This window comes from Triturus cristatus, chromosome 3_2 (assembly GCF_964204655.1).
Source record: "Triturus cristatus chromosome 3_2, aTriCri1.1, whole genome shotgun sequence".
In the NCBI taxonomy this organism is placed as follows: domain Eukaryota; kingdom Metazoa; phylum Chordata; class Amphibia; order Caudata; family Salamandridae; genus Triturus; species Triturus cristatus.
Genome location: NC_140584.1, coordinates 454,772,267 through 454,796,676, shown reverse-complemented (window position 1 = coordinate 454,796,676; position 24,410 = coordinate 454,772,267). Strand labels below are relative to the sequence as shown.

Here is a 24,410-nt window from a genome sequence, read left to right as displayed (position 1 = left end):
TGATGCTATTGTGGAGCATTATTTCTGCTATTTTTGTCACGCTAGTTCTCTTTTTGATATTATGCTGACCATTGAGATGGGAGAACATACTAAAAAGCACCATTGTGTGGATTCTGATTCCATATCATCCTCTTCAACTCTACTTGCCTCTCCTCCCAAGAAGAAGAGCAGAGAGTGGGAAGATTCCAAACAAAAAAGGCAGGTTTTGAAAAATATTCTAGCATTAAAAAAGAAGCCTCATAAGGACAAGGATATTGAGGCTGTTTCTGTTGATGGCTTGGCAGATGTCCTGTCTTCTGGTTCCGAGGCTAAGGAAGAGGTGGCACCAGATGACCAAAAGGCAGCTATATTTGAAGGGGGCTTTCTCTTGCACTTTGGATCATGAGAGACTGAATATGGGATTTTCTTGCTGCGAATCTGTGGGGACTATTTTGGATACTGTTTTGAGGCAATTTAAAAAGTTGAAACAAGTGGCTATGCCGATACACCACCATATTATGGATGATGTTCTAAAAGAGTGGAAAGTCTCAGATAGAATGTCAGTTCCGGGGTTCATATCCACATTATATCCGCTTGGCAATGGAAGCAAAATTGCCACAAGCAGTTACGATTTACTCTGTTGTCAGCAGAAAGTGGCGAAGGACTTCCATGTTAGACAGTGCTATAATTAAAGTTTCAACAGATGAAAAGTGGACTCCTCCTTGAAAAAGGCATACTCGGGATCTCAACTTGTTCTAAAAGCAGGAATTTATGTTGAATACACTGAGCAGTATATGATATCAATTTTAAATCATTATATAAAGCAGTTGGAGAAAGTATTGAATGTTTCAATCTGTTGAAAGATGTGGAGAATTTCTATCTGATAGTTTGATTGATGTTGTTAGGGCTTCAGCTTTATTTGCTCCTGGAGTAATAGCAGCAAGACAGAATATGTTTCTAAAGGACTGGTGTACATAGACCTCTCAGATGCCTGTTGCACTAAAGAAGCCTTTTCAAGGAGTAAAATTGTTTAGATATGAGGGAGAAGAAAAATGTCATTAAGTCTTCAGAGAAAAGAAGCACTGCTCTTCGTTCAAGCAGCAACAACCAACTAGGCTGGTTTTTAGGGTATTTTGGCAAATTCTTCAGACAATAGTAGAGAAGACATAGATGATGCCTGTATCAAAAGCAAGGGAAATCTTTTGGTAATAAAGCATAACAGAAGAACAAATCAAGTTCCAAAACAAGCAACCTTGGTCCTGACTATGCTGGAGGATTCCCTGTATTTTGGAAGATTTCATATTTCAAAGACATTTGGGATACATCTATCTGAGATGAATGGATGCAACAAGATATTTTGAAAGGTCTCCTTCTCTCAAGGATCTGGAGTAAAGTAAATTCCGTGTTTTAAGTGTCCAATGAAGAGGGTAACTTTCAGGGAAGCCATCAAAGTACAGGCAGTGAAGCGGGTAGTGGTGCCAATCCTGAAGATTTAGAAGGGAAGCAGTGTGTCCTGGATTATCTTCCTTGTTCTCAAAGTTTCAGGCGGATTCAGGAAGGCAATATGATTGTGCGGGTGAAATCAGTGTAATTCAGATTTGAGACTCTTTTAAAAGATGATCCAGCTGGTTCCCGAAAAGATCTTTCTAATAACGCTTAATGGGATAGATGTCTATTTCCATGTGCTGGTAGCCCATTGCCATCAGAAATACCTAAGATTATCTGTAAATAAGTCATTTTCAGTTCAGAGTGCCGCTGTTTGGGGAAAAATCGGCTATAATGGTATTTACAAATATGGTGGCACCGCTGGTGGCTCTTTTGCCTCTTCAGGGGTAGAATGTGCTCCCTTATTTGGAGAATTGCTGTCTTCATGCCCCAACCAAAGAAAAACATTGGAGAGATTAAAAGCTGTGAAAGAGTGGCTGCAACAACATGGGGTTCTTATGAATCTAAAGATATGTCAACTGTGTCTGGTACAGAAACTGATTTTTATTGAAGCAAGATTCAATATGCTGAAAGGGATGTTTTTTCTTCCAGATCAAAGAGATCTGGTGATCCAGGAGTCAGTAAGACTGTTTCCTCAGTAAGACTTTCATTTTGACTAAAGGGGTTGGTAGCATCTTGCATTTTTCTAGTGTCAGGGGCCAGAATGCATTCATATCTGGTAGCTCTCCCTCTGAACTCTCATTCGGTTCCAAGTTCTCAGTATATCAACAAACTGATCCCAATTAACCCTTGTGTAAAACAGTATTTAGCATAGTAGGTTGAGTAGGAAACAAGTGGCAAAATGTCTTCCCCTTCTTTCTGGCGAACCTTGCATAGTTACAACAGATGCAAATACTTTTGGTTGGGGAGCAAAATTGAAGGATTACACAGTTGAGAGGCAATGACTGTTGGTTTACAACTTAAGAGATGGTTAGCCACGATAGGGGAAGCATTAAGAAGGTTCCAGAATCTAGTGCTGATTCATTCAGACAACGTAATGGCTGTTCTTTGTGTACATCTCCAGCGAGGACGAGGTTTCTGACCCAGATTTTTTGTAGAATTGGTCTCTGGGCAGGAGGCATGTTCTTTTTTCTGAGAGCAGTGTACATCAAGGGAAAAGATAATATTCAGGCAGATTGCTTGGGTCACAGATTTCCATCCCAAGAAATGACTCTCCTCTTGCAATTTCCAAGAAATTTGCAAGAGGTTCTGGGTCCCATATGTGTATTTCTTTGCATCCAGAAGCAACAGGAAGGTCCAGAGATTTTGTTTAAGGTTCCCATAGAAAGGTGTGTGGGAAGTAGATGTCCTTACAGTGAGGAAGCAGAAGAAAATCCTTTTTGCCTTTCACCCATCCCAATAACTCTTGAGAATCTTGCAGAGGATAATGAAGATAATGAATCCATCTCAGGAGGTAATCGTGGTTGTTCCTCATGGTTTCCCATGTTTCTCCTGGTAGACCATCCCTCTGTTTCATTTCCGCGGAAGACTCTAGGGGGGGGTGTGTGTGTGTGTGTGTGTGGGGGGGGCAGTTCGCAAATCATCATCTACATTCCTTCATATGGAAACTGAGAGCAAGGGTTTCAGATTAAAGACACCCCTTCCCATTTTGCTGTGGCAATTCTGAAATCCAGGCTTCAACATTGAAAACTTACTCAAGGCATTGGAAATGTTTTCAGTTGTAGTGTGTGAAACGATCTGTCTCACCTTTTGAGTGTCAGACTCCAGGTTTTATGATGCTTCAATAAAGACATTTCAGTAGCTACTTTGATATCCCTGTGGGCATTTATGAAAGTGTTCAGAGAGATTCATGTGAAAACGTTGGGGAAGGAGAAAATATTGTTTCCAGCTTACATAAAACGTTTTCTTTGGCACAACTTAAGGAAAAGATTAGAAACCATCCGTTGAATTTGCCTTTAGTGCTAAAAGCTTTACTGGAACCCCCATTTCAGCCATGTCAGTTGGTGGATTTTACCTTTCTTTACATGAAGGTAGTTTTATTGGTAGCAATATCATCAGACAAGAGGGAGGGAGAACTGGGAGCATTTTATGTCGTCCTTCATTTCTGTCTCTTCGTGATGATGGAACATTTCTAAAATAAGTCACTGCTTTTTCCCCTAAAATTGCCTCACCTACTAATCGAGATTAGGAGTAATCTTAGATATTACTTGTGCTCTTTCCAACTCCTCCTTCAGTTGAAAAATAATCTACATTTATTGGATGTAAATATTGCTTTGATGAAGTATCTTGAAAGGTCTTCCAATTTGAGAAAATGTGATTCCGTGTTTGTGACCTTTGATACCTCACATCAAGGAAAAATGCATCAGTAATGTCTAGCAGTGGAAGGATCAGGTTAAAAAATTGTTTGGCATATTCTTTAGCTGAAAGACCCTTTCCTGATTCTATCTGGGGAAATCGACGAGAAGTGTGGCTGCATCACAGGCGGAGGGTATTGTTGTTCCTCTTGCGGCATTTGTGTGCCAGCAATATAAGCAAAACCTAATGGATTTCTTGGAGATTACAGGCTTCATAATTTGGACAGTGATGAGAAAGCAATTGGAACTGATGTGATTATTGGGTGTAAAGGTTGATTAAACAATGGGGCATGGCAGAATGCAGTGTCATATGTTGTGTCCTGTTTTATATTCTCTTTTTGGAAGACCTTTTCGGCTTTACCACATAAGTAATGATTGGGATGAGAACACATGATGTAGAGGTAATGTCTTGCATTACTTACTGGTAATCTTAACCTGTTAACCAATTAACCCTAGTCCTGGTATCCTCGTACCAGTCAATATGACCCAATGTTAATTGCTTGGTGGCTCTCCATTGCCTTCAGCGGAAGTCTCATCATTGAAATGTTTTAATGACAGTCTAATACTTTATATCCCACTCTATAAGCAGTGGTTTGGGGATATCTGTATGCCATTTCCTCAAACCTTGATCGGTCCATGGACCAGCTGTACAGAGAGGCATAGCTGGCAGTCTTTGTGGGAATCTTCCTTTTCGTTTCTTAAATTCTTATTTTGCTACCATTCATTCTTGTTTTGCTGTCATTCTAATCAGTGCCCATTTCCCTCTGTCACTTTTCGTTTCAGTTCCACCAAAGGTTGCTGGAATTATTACACCTTCACTCCTGCTTCACAGTACACCTGTCGCTCTAACCTGTCCAATAAATTATTTCACGCCTCGAGATATTACAGTTTCTTGGTACAAAAAAGGCAGAGATGGAAATGAAGAAGATCTAGATCTGCAGCTGTCCTCGAATAAAGGACCTGAATTACATTCTAAAGGGAAGTATACGCATGAGATAAGTGAACTGGAGTTTAAAGACCAGACACACAGTGTCACCAGTGTGCTGAATTTCAAGGCTGCAATTGGAGAAGATGACGGAGTCACATACATCTGTAGAATAAGTCATTTAACTTTGGAGGAACCACTAGAAGTTAAAGAGACATTGAAAATAAAAGGTAAAATTTAAATTTAAAATGCATGTATTCCAAAATGTTGAACCGAGATGTCATTCTAACTCTTTAGCACTTTCAAAAGTTGTTTATGTATTTTATTAATTTCATTTTTTGTGTCAAATCTTTTTAATAGGTTTTCAGGAATGATCACGTTAATGAGCGTACATAGACCAGACCCATTTAATTACAATATCAGGGAATTCCAAGGAATCTGGACATATCGCCCACATGGCAGGGAGAGGGATGTGGTACAAAACTGAGCAAGGAGGGAAATGGGGATTTCATGAGTCACAATGAGGTAGTTGATAGCGGTAGATAAGGCCATAGGTAGGCCTAGATTGTGTGCAAGATGCACTGGGTGCTAGCATGTGGATGTTGAGATCACATGAGGTAGGAGAAGTAATGCAGCCAATTGGAGGCTGCCCCACAATGGTATTTAGGGCCCAAGAGGATATACAGAGAATGGCAGAGCTTTCTTGGTTAATGACAGGTGGACTGGTCTGACATATGAGGTGCTTCTTTAATCTTCAGGAGTATGTTGTGGGCCCTGCATGGCACTTAAAAAGTCTCAACATGTAGAGATGTTAAGAAATGAGGCACTAGTATTCTAGTCTGAACATGTGGTCTATCAATTGTTGCCATGTACCGTTACATTTCCATTCTGAATGTGTTAGCTGGGTGTGATCTGTTCCAAGGCAAGCTTCTGCCACAGCTTGTGGAGCCAGAATGCCACATGGAGGACTTCCTTTTGCTGCCAGAAAAGTGCTATGAGTTGTTTGGCATCTCCCGTCATATGACAGATAACTATCCTGTTTGATCCTATTAGATCCTTTATAGTTGATGGTGTTACGCCCAAGATTACTGTGGTTGAGTCAGCTGGGATCAAGTATCCCAAGGTTCCTAATTGTCTGAGTTAGTGTGCATGACCACCATATATGGGAGAATGGCTCTTCTTCCATCCCACAATGCTGGCATAGTGTTGCGGCTGTAGGAAATATTTTATGAAGGCAGGTTGAGCAAAAAACAATTGGTACATAGCATTATAGGCCGATTCGCTCAGGGGGATACTTGCTAAAATCTAGGGTTTCTTGTGCCAGAATCTTTCCCAGTTTTTGTGTGAAATGTCCTTGTGCAAGCCCGTCTCCCGATTGAGTGCATGGGGGCATGAGTTTGGAGTCTTGTAGGATATGAAACGTCCTGGAAATGTATCCTTTCTTGCCAGAGTATGTGCACATTAGGTTCTTGAAGGGTGTGAGAGATCTGGCAGCTGAAGAGTTGGACGGGTGCAAAGCCTAGTGTCAGAGCTGACAACATTAAATTCGGCATTTCTCTGTTTCTCTTGTTTGCACTGATCAAAATATTCAATGGATTCTCCTGGAAAGAGGGAGGTCATGCTGTGTCCCTGACATCCAGTCTTGGTGTCCAAAGCCGGGGTAAAGTCAAGATTTCTAGCAATCAGTGTGTTTAGGGCTAAGAAGGTAGTCAGGCCTCTCTTGACTGCAAGTTGATCCCATATTTTGAGAAATGTTTTTGTGGGTGTAGCAATGCAATTCCTCTTCGGTCAGAAATGACGTGGGAGCGAGGCGAGGTCCTATAGTGGGTGGCAGGCTACAACTGCATGGTCCATGTGAAACTAGTGCTTCTCACTTTTCTATACTACCCATTTAAAAATATATTGAAGGTGGGCTGCCCAGCAGTAATCTAAGAGGTTTGAACAGGCCAATCCCCTTTCGTCTCAGGGAAGCATACGAAACGTGTTAGATATTAAGGTTTGCTTTCCGTTCCATACAAACAAGCTCATATGAGATTGAAGTCTGGCAGTATCTGACATGGGGATAGGTGTGGGGAGGGACTAAATTGGTAAAGGAGTCTGGGGAGGTTTTGTTTATTTTTTCAAGATGCTTATTCTGAGTAGACTCGAAAAGGGTGAGGTATTTATGCATTGGAGGAAGCATCTCATGTTCCAAGTTTCCGCACAAAAAAAGTGTAATTACACGTGAACTTACACCCAATTCTACATGTGCCAGAGTTTTCCATGTTTTTTTCTTCAGTAAATTTTAGCAGGCTTCACCTGAGGAAATTTCTTTGAGAGGGGAATTATGAGGGTGCTGCATTTCCTACACAACTAATTGAGATGCCTTCACAAACCCTTGTTGTGAAGGCTGCAGAGTTTATGCCTACACGTAAAATAAGGACACAAACATAGTAAACAGCATCATTTTCCACAGCACATAAGAATAATGGAATGTTAGGAGCTTTGAAGATTGTGTCGGTAAAGAGTGACGATACTGGCTGATATAGGACTTCTTTTCCAATTTACCAGTGGCGTCTCCTCCGCTAAGGCGAAGGAGCATCACCCCACTGCTCCCAGTGGGAAACATAAAATGATAATAGCTCGTGTCATTATCAGTCTGTTTTCTTCTGCTGCTGCAGCTTTCTGTGCATGGCAGGGCTGCTCCTAGGACAGAGGAGCAAGGGAGGAGTGGTTTGCCCATTCCTAAGTGAACATGACTGTTTGGCCAGCCCTCTCGAACCGCCCAAAGCAGTCATGCGCACATCCCATATTCTCCATGCAGGCTGCATTACAGCCTGCATGGAGAACATGCGCAGGCCCCCGTTCCCTTGCTCAGTGCTGATCCGCGGCGCTCTTAACAATCACAGAGCTGCATTGCAGCGTTGTGATTGGCTATCGGGGGCCTGAGAGCCGGGTGCTTCCTTTTGCTTCCTGTATCCTGCTGCAGGACTGTAGCAGGAAGAGAAGGACGGAGGAGAGGCGGCGTCTGGCTGGCCTTAAAAGGTAAGAGTTTTTTTTTCATTTGTTTGGCACCCACCACCTACCCTTGCCTCACCACTGGAGTCCGGTAGCAGCCGCTACTGCAGTTTACAAATGTTTGTATTTCTGTTTCTTGCTTTTGAATTTATAAACATCCATCTATAAAGCTGGAAAATACTTATCGCTTATAGTCTTTCTGACTGCCATTTTAGCTACGTTTAACGTACATGCTGTGTAGAGAAAGCCATTGATTTGTTTTCAACTGCTGGTCGCCGAGACCATTATTGCGCACGGTGGAAATTGTGGCACACACTGCAATTATATGTCCTATATTACAGCTGTCACAAGCATAGGTATGGATTTTTAAAATTATTTTTATTAGTATCCATAGTAGCAACAAATTATTGAAATCACAAGGGAGCAACTTGCAAAAATGATCATGAGACAGTAACTGATCACTGAGTAAAACATTTTCATGCGTGAAGACCATCTAAGCCATCTGACTTCAATATATCAAGGGCCAGGCATTCACCATGACCCATCTCATGAGCCTTGAGGTTTGAAAATGATGAGGTATACTGTCAGTATTATCTTGGTCATGAACGAAAACTGCAGATTCTTTGTGAGTTTCTACAGTTGAGGTTTCTTGAAAATCTTTTTCACATAACGCTATCTGCGGAGAGTCAGTGCACATATTAAGGAAGGCTATCCTGATTTTGACCAATAGCAAGGAATTTAAAAGGAACCTTAATGTGTAGTCCATTTACCTGCATTAGGTTCTAGGTCTAAAATAAAATTAAGAACGGTACAATCAAATTGTAATTAGGTAGCATCCATCATTTTGTTCTACATGTCCTTCCAGAAGCTATCTATTTTTGAACATTATCGAATTAAATGAACAAATGAGCCCACAACATACTTTTCACCTGGGACAGGTCTGGATCAATGCGTTGTTAGTGCATTGGTGTAATGTATATCATTTGGTTTCTTTAAATTGAAGTTGTTTATGTTTGGCATTACAATTTTATTTACCCAAGGTAGCAACCGCTCCACCCTATGAAGCAAATAATACAAAACCTAGATCAGTGTCATCATTCCCACTAGCAGGTGCAATAGACATCGGAGATTCAGCTCTGATGGTGCTGTAAAAGACGCGATTTTGCAATCATGGCAAGAACTGTGAAGATTTCTCTGTTGGAGACCTTCAGGGAAACTCCACAAATTCAGTGTGTAAGAAGTTTAATCTTTGGATGTACTTATAAATATGTTCCTTACCAATACCAACCTCATCTGTCAAGACATAGGACCATCTGAACCCCTCATCATCAAATAAATCACCTATTGTTTATAGTCCAGCATAAGAGAAGACGCAGAGTGTATCTGCACATCAGGGAGATAAGTGAATTCCACTATATCCATGGAATGTAGTACAGTTTATCATCCCCATCATTACTTTATCATCCTGCACTTTAACAAATCACCTGTTTGCTCCCATTCCAGTTTTGAAGGGGGGTCTCTGCAGTTTCCTGATGGTAAACTGCGGATATAAAGTCTGGAATTTGGGCTATTGTCAATGACTGGACGCTAAGAAAGACTGCAGAGTTCCCCTTCTTGATTGCCTGAGGAAAGTGTGACTGTTCCTAGTGCCATAGTTCCACCCTAAACAGATTAGTATATGTGAGTGGTTTGAATCTTTCTTTAGATAGCTGTGGCAGCGGGCTCTGACCGAGTCGCTCACTGTAATGTTTCACTACCAAGATGGTAATGTTGAAGTGGGAATAGTTGTCCCACAAGTTTGGAAAGGGGTTGGGTTTTGGGTTAATGAATCACAGGTTCCTTTTATAAGGCATGAATGGATGGCTCTAGTTTCAAGTACCAGGGAAGATCGCACAAAACCTTTGGGTTATCTAGTGTACCTTGGGGGCGGCGTATGGGGGCAGCTATACAGGAAAGAGGCGGGGTTTCAAAGGAGACCTGGGAAGTCAAAGGAGCAAAATTGAATCACCTTAAGATTATCACTAAAGTATCCTTGAACATGAGTGGTCGCAATATGCTACTTAAGTGCCAAAAGGTTTGGAAATATTTGATAGATCATCAATTTGATGTAGTGGCGCTACAAGAGACACATCTTAAAAGATCTGATAACCACAGGCTGAAACACAAAACATACCCAATAATTTATAAATCCTCAGCTGGTACGAAACAGAAAGAGGTGGCGTTGAGTGAGGTTCCACTCTATCTTGAAATTTCAACCAGAAGGGTACATGACAGACAGAGATGGGAGAATAGTAATGGTGAAGGGTAGACTTCTGGGGAAACTGTACACATTTGTTTCGGCACCCAAAGTGGGCCAACTTTTATCACCTCTTTATTAGCTATGGTGGGGGGATATGCAGAAGGACAGCTAATACTCATGGGAGATTTCAATCAAACATGGCATTGAACTTAGATAGGATCCACCCACACCGTGCACCCACAGGTAGCTTTTTCAAAGAAGTAAAACACTCTTTTCAGGACTTGGGGCTTAGGGATGCCTGAAGAACGCTGAATCCCACCAAGAAAGATTTGTCATATTTCTCCCATAGTCATCAGACCTACTCACCGCTAGACTACTTTTTTCTCAATCATGGTCTTTTGAGCATTCTACAAGTTGCAAAGATTCACCCCATTACTATTTTGGATCATTCCCTGTTTTGCATTTGTCTTGATTTGAGCAGTCACCCCTAAAATGTAGTGGTTTTTTTCCTGCCTCCCTGACGCGTGATAGATTATTAAGAGACAAGCAGCTTGCAACAATTAGGTAATACTTCCAAATGACTCTACCACAAGATACCACACCATCGAATAATTGAGATACCTTCAAAGCAGTCCTGTGGGTAAATGTGTGGGATTACATTTAAATGTAAATCGGCAGAGAGCGAAAGAATGCGTAGTTTTGGAAGAGGCACTCCGAGAGGTGGAGCGGCTCATAAATTAGTGCCCAAACGTGTCCTCCAACGTAAACTGACTGCACTGAAGGGGAAAGTAAATGCGATATACACAAACAGAGCAGAACTTATTCTCCTACGCTTGCGATGTATCTCCTACGAACACGGGAAGAAGAAAGGGGCCCATCTTGCGAGACACCTCAGGGAGAAGAGAGAAAGGGAATACATAGGGGAAATTCGTGACACTCTGGGAGAACTGGAGAGCTCAGAAGAGAGTAAGGCCAAGATATTTGGTGCTTTTTATGTTACTCTGTATCAAGCCAACTAGACATATAATATGGCTCAAACCACCGTAACGGAGGAGGAAGTGCGACTAGTAATCAAGGCACTGAAGTGCCGTAAATCCTTGGGCCAGATGTCCTAACAGCCCATTTTGATAAAAACCTTTGTCTCGGAGGTAGCACTTGACACACCTCTTTAATCACAAGACATCTGGAACAGCGGTTACCCACTTTGATATCAGTCATGCCAAAACCTGGAAAAAATGTACAACTGTGTACTTCTTACAGGCTGATAGCGTTATTAAATTTGGACGCCAAGTTGTAGTCCAAAATATTAGCAATTAGGCTAGAGAACATGATGCCTGACTTAATCCACCCCGACCAATCGGGCATCATCAAAGGCAGACAAACTCACAATAGCGTCCGAAGAGTGTTGAAAAGGCCTCGAAACACTGGATTCCAGCAATTTTGTTAGGGCTGGGCGCTAAAAAGCATTCGATAGAGTTGATTGGCCCTTTCTGCTCCAAACGCTTCAGCAATTTGGGTATTGCAAGGCCTTTGTTTTAAAATGATTAGAGCTAACTATATTCAACCATGTTCCAGGGTGTTAGTCAGCTCAGCCTCATTTCCTTTGGGTAGGGGACAAGACAAGGTTGTCCACAGTCACCTTTATAGTTTAGCGGCCAGGATCAGGGCAATGCAGGACATTAGGGATATCTGGTTTGGGTCGTATGATACAAGATTTCTTTATTCGCTGATGATATCCTCTTAACGCTCACAGCACCGGGGTCCTCCCTGACAGCCCTTCAAGACGAACTCCAGTCTTTTGAAAAAATAGGGGGCTTCTGTCTCAACCCATCCAAGTCCTTTCTTCTGAATCTCACCGTCCCAGAGGTGGAGATTACATCACTAGTTAGTGCATTTCCATTCCAATGGGCAAAACATGATCTTACATATTTAGGTATCAAGATTACAGCAGTATAGACGGCTTATACAGGGCAAACTTTCCCTCCTATCACAATAGTTGCAGACTGAGCTTAAAAGGTGGAGACCACTATACATCTCATGGTAGGGCTGCATCCATTGCGGTCAAGATGAAGGTTGTCCCGAAATTGTTATATCCATTCCAGGCCCTTCCTTTAAGCCTGGACCGTGACTTTCTTCCCACACTCCGCATGATAATCACCCATTATAAATGGCCGAAGGGAAGGACGCAATTATCCTTTAAACTACTCAGATGATCTAGAGAAGATTGTGGCGTGGCCCTTTCTAACTTTGACCTATACTATAAGGCAGCACAACTGAGAGTAATTTCTGAGTGGTCCCTCAGAGAATCAGATAAGCATTGGCTGCACATGGATAGGGCAATAGTGGGCAGGTCTATTTGGGACGTGTTGTGGAAGCCAAGGGAAGACCGATCCCGGAATCCCTATCTGAGCACCCCCAATCAGGCTACTCTTAAGGTTTGGGATGAGGTTACGAGGACTACAGAGTGGATGACATATCCCTCCACTTACACCCGATTCATTTCAATCCAGCATTCCCCCCCGACAGTTCAGCCAGGACCTTTTGATACGTGGCGGGACGGAGGCTGTTTGACATTATCGCACCTCTTCCATAACTGCAATATCTTAACATTTGAGCATTGTCAATGCGACTTTCATCTCCCCCCACAGAACAATTCCATTACCTTCAGCTCAAACACTGGGCATTAAACCCTGAGGTCAGGGCCACAGCTGCCTGAGAATTGACACCCATTGAAGGATTTGTGAGGAGAGTGGGATCCTCAAGAGGGGTAACTTCATTTTTATATGCACTATTGCTGTCTACATTGCACTCGCCTTGGCCGTGCCAAATGGACTTCTGGGAGCACACATTAGGGCTCCAGATTACTGAGGGGCAATGGAAAATCCGCTGGAAGGATATAACTAAAAAGAACCATTCAACGGCACATTAAAAAGTATCTTTACCCCACAAGACTGAAGCAAATCTTTCCTGCTACCTCTGAATTATTCTGGAGAGGCTGTGGCTTGTTGGGGGATTTTTGCCACATCTGGTGGGACTGTCCAACGATCTGCCCCTTTTGGACGGAGATCTTAGCACAAATTTAAGATATTTTGGGATATCCTGTCCCCGACACTCCTGAATTTGCATTGCTCTGCCTCAGAGACAACAGCTTGACATACCAGACGAAGGGAGATAGAGCCATTACGTGGGTATGTCTAAGAGTGGCCAAATGTGCAATTGCATCGGCATTGATGAAAAGTGCAGCACCTGCCCTGACTCTCAATGCCACGACCTCCTCTGGAGGGCACTCACAATAGAGGGAATGGTGGATATTTTTAGGGATAACTTTAAAAACTTTGAAAACTGTTGAGGTCCTTTGGTGTCGTAGCTGTCACAGGGACTGCCCCTGACAACATGCACCCCAACCATAAGAACACTGCACCTCTTCCATTTCTAAGTTAGGAGTACAATAGCCAGAACAACCTTAACAATAGGTTATATATGTTTTCTAATGCTGGCTTCCCGTTTGATACCGTATACAGGTCACTTGGATTTTCCATCCAGTCCTATCCCATTTTATTACTTTTGGTTAAGTTTAGGGAGGGTTGCTATGGGAGGGGGGTGAGGGGTTGTGGTGGGAGTTTTACTGTCTTTGTAAAGTTGTAGAACTGGTAAACGACTGCATTGAAAATATAACTTGTATAGCATTTCCCCAACTGATAATCAACTGTATTACCTATAGAGTGTTGATAAGGCTCCTAGGAAATGTCTTAATTTGCTACTGCCATTATTTGTCATGAAGACTAAACCAATATTTATTTAAAAAAAAGAATATCTACAAATATAGGGCTTAAAAGCATAATGCGCCAACCGGGGCTATCTGGTTGTGCTTGAGCAGGGTAAATCCAAAATTTCAGGCCAACTGCCATGGTGCGCAGGTCAGATACAGGGACCAACCTTGTCCTACTAAAAAAGGACCTTGATTGAAGGATGTGTTGAGGGCGAGATGCGAGGATCAAGGAGTCAATGCATCAGTTCCAATCCTTAGGAGAGCAGCAGTCCAGCAGAGTCTTTCAGCAGCACAGCAGTCCTTCTTCCTGGCAGAGTATCCACAGGTCAAGAAGTGTACTGAGTTGGTAGGGTCAGAAGTCCAGTTATTATACCTAGGTTCAAGTGTCAGATCCCCCTCCCTTCCTGCCAAGGAAGACTCATCATTAATTAAATGTAATAAGAAATTCCGGATGTTAACCTGAGTGCTGTAGGCCTCGCAGTAGTGTAAAAAGTGTTTGTAAGTTTTTCACTACAAGGATATGTAATACTAAAAAGGATGTGTCCTGCCTTTTACTTTCACAGCACCCTGCCCAATGGGCTACCTAGAGCCTACCTTAGTAGGGATGACTTGTGTTTAATAAAAGAAGAGTCTAATGCAAGGCAAGGGGTTTTATATACAAACTATACATGGCAGGAAAACTGCACACACAGGCTGTGAGACATGTATAAAGGGCTACTTAAGTGGATGGCACAATCAGTGCTGCAGGCCCACTAGTAGCATTTAATTTAGAATCACTGGGCACATATAGTGCACTTTACTAGGGACGTATAGGTAAATTAAATATTCCAAGTGTTGATAAACCAATGTTACCATGTTCCAGGGGGGGTAAGCACATGCACCTCAATACTGGTTAGCAGTGGTAAAGTGCCCAGAGTACTAAGGCCAACAAAAACAAAAGCAGCAAAAAGGGGAGGAGGAAGGCTCAACGTTTGGAGCTGACCCTGCTGATCCCCATCCAGCCTAAAGCCAGGGAAGACAAATCAATACCTTGATTGACTTCCCTGCTTAGGTGATAGAACATGGAAAATGGTCTCCTATTGAAGGGGCACTTGTCAGTCCTATGCATCACTGAACTCAGTTGGATCCCTCTATCTACTTTATCCTGTGCCACTGAACTGACCAATGGGGAACCCTTTATTCTCACCAGTGGACCCCATAGGCGCAGCACCTAACATTAATTTGCTCACTGATGCATCCCAGTGGGCAGACAGTACCACTATTGCCACCAGATTGATGTGGCCCATTCTACCCCTTGGGTCTAACTTCTGTCCCCAACCCACAGAAATCTGTCCACAAGGACAGCAATCAATCGAGTCCTCTGACAGCTGTATGTATCCAGAGCCTGGCTCCAGGCCATCCAGGGCTCTCTAGTTTCTGCGGTTTCTCAGAGTGCTGGTGCGGGGGGGTCAGTAGTCCCTGGTGCCCTGCACCCTTTCTCCACGCTACCTCCCACCAGTCCAGTGGTGGTATTCTGAAACTGGTCTTTCAACCCAGGTCCGTACCCTTAGGCTGAACAGGAGTCAGGGGTAAGTCCTTCCTCCCCCTACCTCTCCATCTGGCCTTCTGTAACCTCCAAGTGGTATGCTCAGATAGCTGAGTTTTCAGGGCGCCCTGTGTAGCCGCCTCTCCTAGCTCTTCTATCACCTGCAGTGTTTAAATTGAAAGAAAGTGTGCCAGTGCCCCATGTTCTGAAGCCAGCAGCCAGTGCAATTAAAGTCTGCGCTCAGAATACCAAGGCTGGTAGTCTTTAATCCACTACCAGACACTCTTTTCCCCTGTACCTTATTCTTGCAGGTTCCCTCTTTCTCCCTTTGTGACCGTTTTTCCGTCTTTCTCTTCCTATATGTGCTCTGGCACTCTCTAAATATCTGAAATGGGAAATAAGTGCTGGTCCCCCAAAATAAGTGCTGGCGCCCACCAGCGGCAACCACCGCTTCAAATTAAACACTGATCACTGGTGGCAACTCATTCCCCAGAACACAGTCACTGGGCATCTAGGGACTAACTATGGTGCTCCTCTGGGTCACCTCCCCAATGCACTACAGGAATACCAGGGCCATCGGGCAGACATAATCCTTCGCCTGGGCCTGAGTTACCCTACACACCTGACCAGTGTCCTACTCTGAGGAAACCCGCCTTTCTACTACCATGGTCTGGCTGTCCCCGGTGTCTCTCAGAGCAGTGACAGGGACCCAATTCACCTTTACCTGGTGGAAGTGACGACTCCCACCCTCAGGGATAACCAGCTCACCCTGTCAGTCCATGAGGGAGATCATGGCATGGTTTGTCTCCTGCCCTGCCCCAGGGAACTGCTTCTCCCTAAGGCCACCTGGGACACTCCTGTAGAGTTCCTACCAGTAGGTGGTTTCTTGGGACAGTCCACTTGCTTGTGTCCTAGCTGGGAACAATTAAAGCAGCGGGTTGGAAATGGGATGCCCTGGACAACCGCCCACTAGAACCTCCCTCCTTCTTCTCAGAAGCGACATGGGAACCCTTTCCTTCCCCCTTAACCTGAGACTTGTCTATGTCTCTCTTGACGTCAAGTTCAGTTCTTATACCCAATGGTGCCTTTGAAGTGGGGGAGACATCAAAGAGGGGCTTTGTAATGAACAGAGAGCCTACCTACCTGCCCTGGCTCAAGACTCACTACAGGGGGTTAACCAGTCCTTCGTGTGTGAGCAGAACACAGCCCATTCAGGTACAAGTGTCAGCTCCTCCCTGTCATCCTGTCCATCGTGACCCATCAGGATATGAATGGCCCATCAGACACACCTAAGCTTCCTTTCTGTGTGGCTGTCTAGAGTGAATGCACAAGGCCCAGCTGTCACCCCAGACGTGTATTGGAGGAGACCGCAGCAGGCACACAGAGCTTAAAAGCAGAGAAATGCCAACTTTCTAAAAGTGGAATTTTTAAAGTTGTAATAATAAATCCAACTTGACCATTAAAGAGGGTTTATTATTACAAGTCCATAGGTAACAAACCTGACAGTTCTACTCCTTCTCAATCAGAAAGGACGCCTATTAAATGTAATAAAGAATTCCCAATGTTAACATATGAGAGGGGTAGGCCTCAGGGTAATGAAAAATGAATTTGGGTGTTTTTCTCTACCAGGACATGTAAAACTAAAATGTATATAACCTGCCTTTTACTTACGCAGCACCCTGTCCTATGGGCTACCTAGGGCCTTCCTTAGGGGTGATTTGTGTGTAAGAAAGGGGGAATGTAAGGCATGCCAAGTTGACATGGCAGTAAAACTGCACATATAGACTCTGCATTGACAGGCCTGAGATGTTTAAAGTGCTACGTAAGTGGGTTGCACAGTCAATGCTAAAGGTCTACTAGTAGCATTTAATTGTACATTCTTCAGGCTCTGGGGACATATAGTGGACATTACTAGGGACTTATAAGTAAATTAAATATGCCAAGTGTGGATGAACCAATGTTACCATATTTTAGGAGAGTGAGCACATGCACTTTACTACTGCTAACCAGTGCTAAAGTGACCGGAGTCCTAAGGCGAACAAAAACAAGATCAGCAAAAAGGTGAGGAGGAAGGCAAAATATGACCCTGCAGAAAGGGCCATTTCGAACAGAGAGTCATGGCATTCAAAGAAGAAGCTCAAGCTTGAAATCCTCTGTTTCCCTGGAATCTATGACCATGCCTTTGCCTTTGATGTTTGGCACTCCAGGCGACTTATAAAGTATTAGAAAAACATAAAAACTTAACTTTATGCCTTCTTTGATTCTTCCCATCCAGAGCTTTATTCCATTCATAGCACTGAAGCTGTTTTACTTTCAGTGTTGCATAATCTGAGGAACATCATAGAAGCTGGGGTTAAAGCTGCCTTCGTTTTAGGAGATATCTCATTCAAGTGTTTGTTATGTGGTAACATAAAATCCTAATCCCATGTTTACTATTGACAGTAACATAAATTACCTGGATCGTCTCATGTTTCACAGATCATTCTCAAGTTGCCAGCTGCCACCATTTCTGGCAACCTTTAGATCTGATAGAGACATCTAGCTGCAGATTCGTTAACTTTTGAATTTTCCCCAGGCGCCAGTCTGGATCCGGAAATTTCTCAGCAGTACCTCAGCGCGCCGGGGGACGGTGTCCGGATCCGGAGAAGCGGTTCCTCTGGCCTTTTGTGGTGGACCTATTTCGATGCCTTTTTACATCAGGGAACAGTGTGCCTATGCCTTTGGATTTTAAGTCAGGCGAGATGTCGGCTACGGATCCTCATCCCATCTGCATGTGGTGCCTAGGAGAGCACCACGACTCAGAGGAGTGCAGTGCCTGTAAGAGGCTGAAGCCTAAGGCCTTGCAGGAAAGGCGAATGAAGCTGCTGACAGCGCGGCTCTCCAGGTCGGAGTCCAGATACATCAGTCTCCTTCCCGCTTTGAGATTCCTGCACGGGGCCATTCAAGGAGCCGTTCCCGTGGGCGCTGCTCACCCAAGTCACGAAAATCCCATCAGAAGGAATCGGGCTGACGGAGGCCTTCGGCCTCATGGCATTGTGACGTGGTTGCTGGTTCCTCCCGGTCCTTATCAGAGGTTGTACCACAAGAGTCGACCCTGAGCCTCCCTCCTTATCTTGGAGCCGGGGTGACTGTGACCCAGAATCTGGCATATTTTCATGCCCTGCAGACCTTTTTTTGGGTCAATACCTCCCCCTGGTGCGCCTTCGGGCCCCAAGAAAAGAAGGTACTCCAATTAGAAACACGCCGGTGGGCTCGCCCTCGGCGCTGGTCGATGACCTCGACTCTGTGCCTGGAGTCATTACGGCATCGGTACACAGCCCGGTTCGGCTTCCAGTTGTGAAGCCAACAGCATCGGCAAGGTGGTACTGGAGGTAGACACTACGCCAGGAGACACCGTTCATGGTGCATGTCGATACGACGCTGTCCCAACGTCAATCAACTCCGAAGATGCCACTCTAGCCACCACAGTTCCTGATCCTTCTCCTTTACATTCCGAGGATGGAGCTGGTCCTGCTGATATATCTTCAGTTTTGCAAGGTGGCTCAGCAGACGCTGGTGATGTCAACCGCTTGGTTGGTCTTGGTCAGCCTCTTATAGAAGGTTCTTTGGCAACATTTGGTGGGGATAGAAGTCTGCAACCATCACCTAATTATGATCGGCTTTCTCCGCTATGAATGGGAATGTAGGCTACTGCAGCTTTCGCTGAGGTTATTAAGAGAGCTGTTGAGGTATTAAAACTGCAGCTTCCTTCGGTGACTTTGTCATCTGATCCATTATTGGTTCTGCTTCATCAGGCTGTCATATGTGTTGAACCCGTTCTACATTATGGAGAGTCTCTGTACGATATTCTCCTGGGTACTTGGGCGAGGCTGATGTCAGGTATTTCTGTTGATCGTGCCATTCCGCATCGCCATTGTCCTGGTCCGGGCGACTCTGCTTGTCTTTCTCAAAACCCTACTGCTAAAGGTCTTGTCGTGCAAACTGCCACAACTTCGCCAAATTTGGATGTTTCTCCTTTTCTTCCACCAAGTAGAGAGTCTAGGTGGTTGGAGCTGTGTGTTCGGAATATCTTTGCGTCGACTAGTTCGGCCTTGAGGTCGTTAAACACGTCTCGTGTTTTAGGAAGGGCTTCATATGCTTTATGGGACTCTATCAACCATCTGCCTTCTTCCCTTCCTGAAGGGATCAGGGCTGAACTCTTTCAGCTTGTGCAGGATGGCTGTGAGATGGCAAAGTTTAATATTAAATCAGCAATGGACCCCACCAATTCTATTGGCAGAGCTATGGCTCGCTCTATTGCTCTCTGTAGACACGCTTGGTTACGTGAGTCGAGATTCCCCGATAATGTTTGCGAGAGCTTGAAAGACATGCCCTTTAATAGTGTCTGTTTATTTGACAGCCATGCAGATTCAGCGATACAACACCTCATGGCTGTCTACTTGTAATTTGACCTTGTCAGTTTTTCTGCTTATCCTTTAAATAGCCCTGCACGTGGCTCTTAAGCTTAAAGATTTAAATCCTGCCTCTGCTCTTGTCTTTGTAGTGTTGAAGTGTTAGGCACTACTTTTTTCTTTCAATGAGTGTGTGACTCCGAATTGGACTTTTTTAATCTCTGGATTGTATTTGCAGCTGTGTAGCTGGTTTGTTCTTTTATTTTACTCTGATGAAGAACTTAGTCTCAAGAGTTTATACCCCTTATTGGGTATACAACTTACTCTACGTGGAGTATTGGTTTGCTATTGTATAGCTCTATAGGTATTCTTCTTTTGTAGTCTATTTGTTTATAATTAGATCTCTCTGATATACAGATTAGTCTATCTTGGACTTCTTGATATGTTCTTTTAAGGACTATTGTAGTGAGCTAATTGCTGTTCTTTTCCTCTTTTTGGGGTTCTGTTACATTTACACGCCACTATGGTTTTTCTTAACCAGGGTAATAAGTGCAGTTCATTTTCTTTTCTTGAGCGGACTGCATATTTATTATGAGTGCTTCAATTCTTTGAAGAGTTGTGCTGGTAAATTGAGAGTTTATGGTATGTTACACAAGTTGGTGGCCCCCCTCCTTTGTGGGAGGATGTAGGTAGTTTTTTGATTCAATTTTGGAACATTTTTGTGTGAACTCTGTGCCTTAAGCTGTCTAATAGGCAGTGTCAGAAAGAGATAAGACTGTTTTGGGTCATACACTTCATGTTAGGAGTTTTTAGGCTTGATAGAAAGATCTTCTTGTTATTCTCCTACACTGCTTTTTAGGTCTCGCTGAGACAGCGAAAGCTGTCTCTTTGAGACATTTTGTAAGTGGGTTTTCAAAAGTGCTACCCACATGGTTTTGCTGGCCTAGAGCTTGAGTGCACGATGGAGTGCACGTGCACAGCTGCTCCTTGCATTCCCCCCTCCCTTCTCACCCAGCCCTTTGATGGTCTGCTTGCATCTCCCTTCTCCTCATCTGGCTTTCTTATCTCTTCCTTAAAGCCAATCGCGATCACTTTCACTTTTGCCAATTTCAAGCCGTCTCTTCCTAATCACGATCACTTTCACTTTTGCCAATCTCAGGCGCGGGCACGCTTAAAGCGCGATCGCGGTCACTTTAGTCTACCGCATCACTAATGTGCGTGCGTCAAGTCTAAGTACCTCGGGTCTGTGGCGGCATAATTCAGCTTCATGAGAGCCTGTCGGCGGCCGCTCTTCAGCAGCAGCAGCTATAGAGGAAAAATGCTACAAATGGTGACGGAAGCGCAAATATCCCTCCGTAGCGTCTTCCCTCAGCGAAGCTCTCTCCTCTCCTCTTCAAGAACCAAATCTATCTCCGTGGGTCGCAACCAAGTGCAAAGAATACTCCTGCCGTCCCATGGTGGCTTCATGAATTGTTTCTTTTGTTCGTCCGCAGGCGTCTATCTCAACACGGTCCTGCTCCTTCACAGCGCACAATGGTTCCCTCTCCTTCACAGCGCACTATGCTTCCCTCTCCTGTCTGGGCATGCAGCCTATCCTTTGGTTTTCCATCACATCGCAATTCACCGCTTCCTCATGACACAGAGCTCGATCCTCTTCATGTTCATGAAGGGTTTTTGTTCAGCCGATTCTGTACTCTTCGGCTAGTTCAACCATTTACTAATATGGCATTGTTTCATTAGTTTTTTTGTTGTGATATTGTTTCATTTTATTGAGTATAGGATCGGAGAACCGAAGCCGAATCTCGAACCCGAGTCCCCAGTCCGAAAGTTGGCAGCTTTGTATGTTGTGCCACATTCAGCCCGTTTGTTGTGTGTGATGGCTAAATGCTTATAAGGTCCCAAAGTATTCATTCCCACCAAAGCTCTGACTCAGCAGTTCCTCCTGCAGGTTTTTATTTTTTATATTTGCTGAAATCTGTGCAAATGACTCAGTCTGTCACTAATCCCGGCAAAGTCACTCAGGCGAATAAGCCCCTCCCTGCCACACACTACTGTCTAATAAGGGTGGGCGTAGTTCGCGAAGTAGCACTTCGCGAAGCTACGCAAAGTGAAGTTCGCACTACGCGAGCTACGCGTAGCACTTCGCGAACTGCGTAGTAACATGTTCGCACTGTGCAAGATGTTGTTTTCTATGATTGCACAGTGCGGACAAGCAACCGGCACTGTGCAATCATTGAAAATGGCATCTTGCACAGTGCGAGCTGTAGTTTTCTGCTGCTCGAGTAGATTTTTACTCGAGCGGCAGCTTTCTCAACGCGAACAGGTAGTTTCTCATCGCGAGCAGTCGCGAGCATACACGACCCCTCGCAATGAGAAACCTGACCTCCTCGCGTTGGGAATCTCGCCGGGAGGTTTATTTTCCATGCTCGCGATCGCGAACAAGGAAAAAGTCTCGCCGGGATGTCATTTTGCTTGCTCGCGGTCGCCAACTTGACGTTGAGGACCGCGAGCAAGCAAAAAATGACCGCAGCACTACGCAACACTACGCTACGCGTGTTCGCACTGTGCTACGTGCAGTTCGCGTAGTGCGAAGTAGCGCGAACTTCACAAACTACGCGAGCGTAGCGTAGTGCTTCGCCCAGGCCTACTGTCTAAACAAACATACTCACCGGACTTTAGTGTAGCACTGTCCTACCCCCTTCTGAATTTGCTCCCTCCAAAGCTCTGACTCCCCAGCTCCTCCCGCTGGTTTGTATTTGAAACAAGGCTACAGTATAGGACTTCCCAAAAATCTACTTTGCAGTGTATATTATATGAAACTACTAGTTGTTTTTAAACTGTCCTATTAAATACATGCAGTAAAACATATTAATTTATGCTGTGCCGAATGAGTGTAGTTTGCACTCGCCATAGGCAGCACAGCGATAGACCTGCTCATGGGTTTCAATAACAAAGTACTTTGTCTTGCAGAAAATGTATTCACTGGCATAGGAGCTTGTCATAGGCAGAAGCGCATCCACACGATCTCAGAAGGCTGCTGAGAAGGAAAATGAACAACGCACAAACTGACACAATGTTGTGACAGCCCACACAACATGAGTGAATCACCAGGGCACTTTAGCTGAAAGTGATCAGCTTTATTTAATAAATAGCCCTGGGATAAAATAACTACAGCAGCTGTTTTCTCTTTGGCAAGTATCTGCTTGTCTCGTTGAAGTCACAGGCTATTGGCGGTTCACAACATCATTTCATTTCTTGGAAAAAATCCTCACTTGTGAGAAAGTCTATGGATCTATTGTGTGGGTGTTAGTGTGCTGAGGTTCATCATCCAATATGGTGGTGCTGCCTGACCTTTTCTAACCTTCCTCTTCCTGGTGTGTGAGTGCACTCAGTCATTCATTCTGATTAACAGATCTATGCTGTACGCCCCCTTTCGCCATCTGAAACACTCCAAATGACAGCTTGCCATCTCTCAGTCCTGCAGGACATGAGGAACGCACACGCAGTTGTTGACCTGGTACAGAGTGAACCATTTCTCAGCTTTTATTTTCTCCCCCCAAATAAGACTTACCACACATAAACATTAAATCCAAGTCCGCATTGCACCTCGTCCACTTGTGCTTTACTTCACCACCTGGAAAGTTCCTGCATAAGCTTGGACCAATCAAATTAATTTTGTTCCCAGACCATGATGCTGTGTAAATAAACATACTCCCCGGACGTTCGTGTATCGCCGCCCTGCCCCTTCTGGGTCTATGGGTACATACTGTATCTACATTTGGGTTCCCTGGTATACATATTCTATCGATCCTTTTTTCCAGTGCCTCTTAATCTGTGACAGTTGTGATGCTTGGCATTTAATATTAACAATGGATTCAGAACATATTAACCTACATTTATTTATTTATTTAATGCCATTTATAGAGCGCGTACAATTACCCTTAGGCGTCTCGGCGCTGAAATTGCATAGAGGTTTCGCCCTGGAACAGAAATGCGGAGATGGAAATCACTGATTGAACAGCCAAGTCTTCAGGTTTTTTCTGAACTGAAGGAGAGTGGAACTAGTTCTTATGTGGATAGGCAGAGTGTTCCAGAGTTTAGGGGCCGCAGTTGAAAAGCGGCGATCGCCCCAGGAGGTTGTTCGACTGCGTTGTATCACCAGTTGCTTAAGAGAGGTGGATCTGAGCATTCTCGGGGGGTTGTAGAGGATCAGTTGCTCTCTAAGGAATCTGGGTCCTAGTTCCTGGAGCGATTTAAAGACAATACACAGCGCTTTAAATTTGACCCGGTTGTAAATGGACAACCAGTGGTATTGTTTAAGCGTGTCCGAGATGGGAGCAAATCTGGGTTTTTTTGAGAGCACTCGGGCGGCGGCATTCTGCACTGTCTGTAGTTTTTTTATGACTCTGTTCTGGGCATTGAGCAGCAGACCGTTACAGTAATCCAAAGATGACAACACTAGTGAGGAAACCAGTGTTTTTGCTGCTGATTCTGGCAAGTAAGGAGTGATTTTTCCTACCATTCTCAACTTAAAGTGAGCATTGGCAGCCACCTTATTCGCATGGGCCATAAAGTTGAGCTGGTTGTCAAAAGTGACACCCAAGTTTCTAACCTTGGCCGTAGGGCAGGGAGGAGTGCCCATGGCCGCTGGCCACCAAGTTGCCGACCAGGCTGGGGAGAGATTGCCGAAGATAACCACCTCCGTTTTCTCGGAATTGAGTTTCAGGCAATTTCTTGCCATCCACTCGCCTATGGCAATCATCCCATCTTGAAATCTCTCCGCCA

The 24,410-nt window shown here is 44.2% G+C and overlaps 1 protein-coding gene across 4 annotated transcripts in view; it reads left to right on the top strand.

Moving 5' to 3' along the window:
- LOC146857529 (uncharacterized) overlaps positions 1 to 24,410 on the top strand; it is a 223,115-nt gene that overhangs the window by 120,362 nt on the left and 78,343 nt on the right. For all 4 annotated transcript variants that reach the window (XM_085648070.1, XM_085648071.1, XM_085648072.1 and 1 more), the window contains exon 6: positions 4,563 to 4,934. In XM_085648070.1, the coding sequence (XP_085504196.1) occupies positions 4,563 to 4,934 (372 nt within the window). The remainder of the gene's footprint in view (positions 1 to 4,562; positions 4,935 to 24,410) is intronic.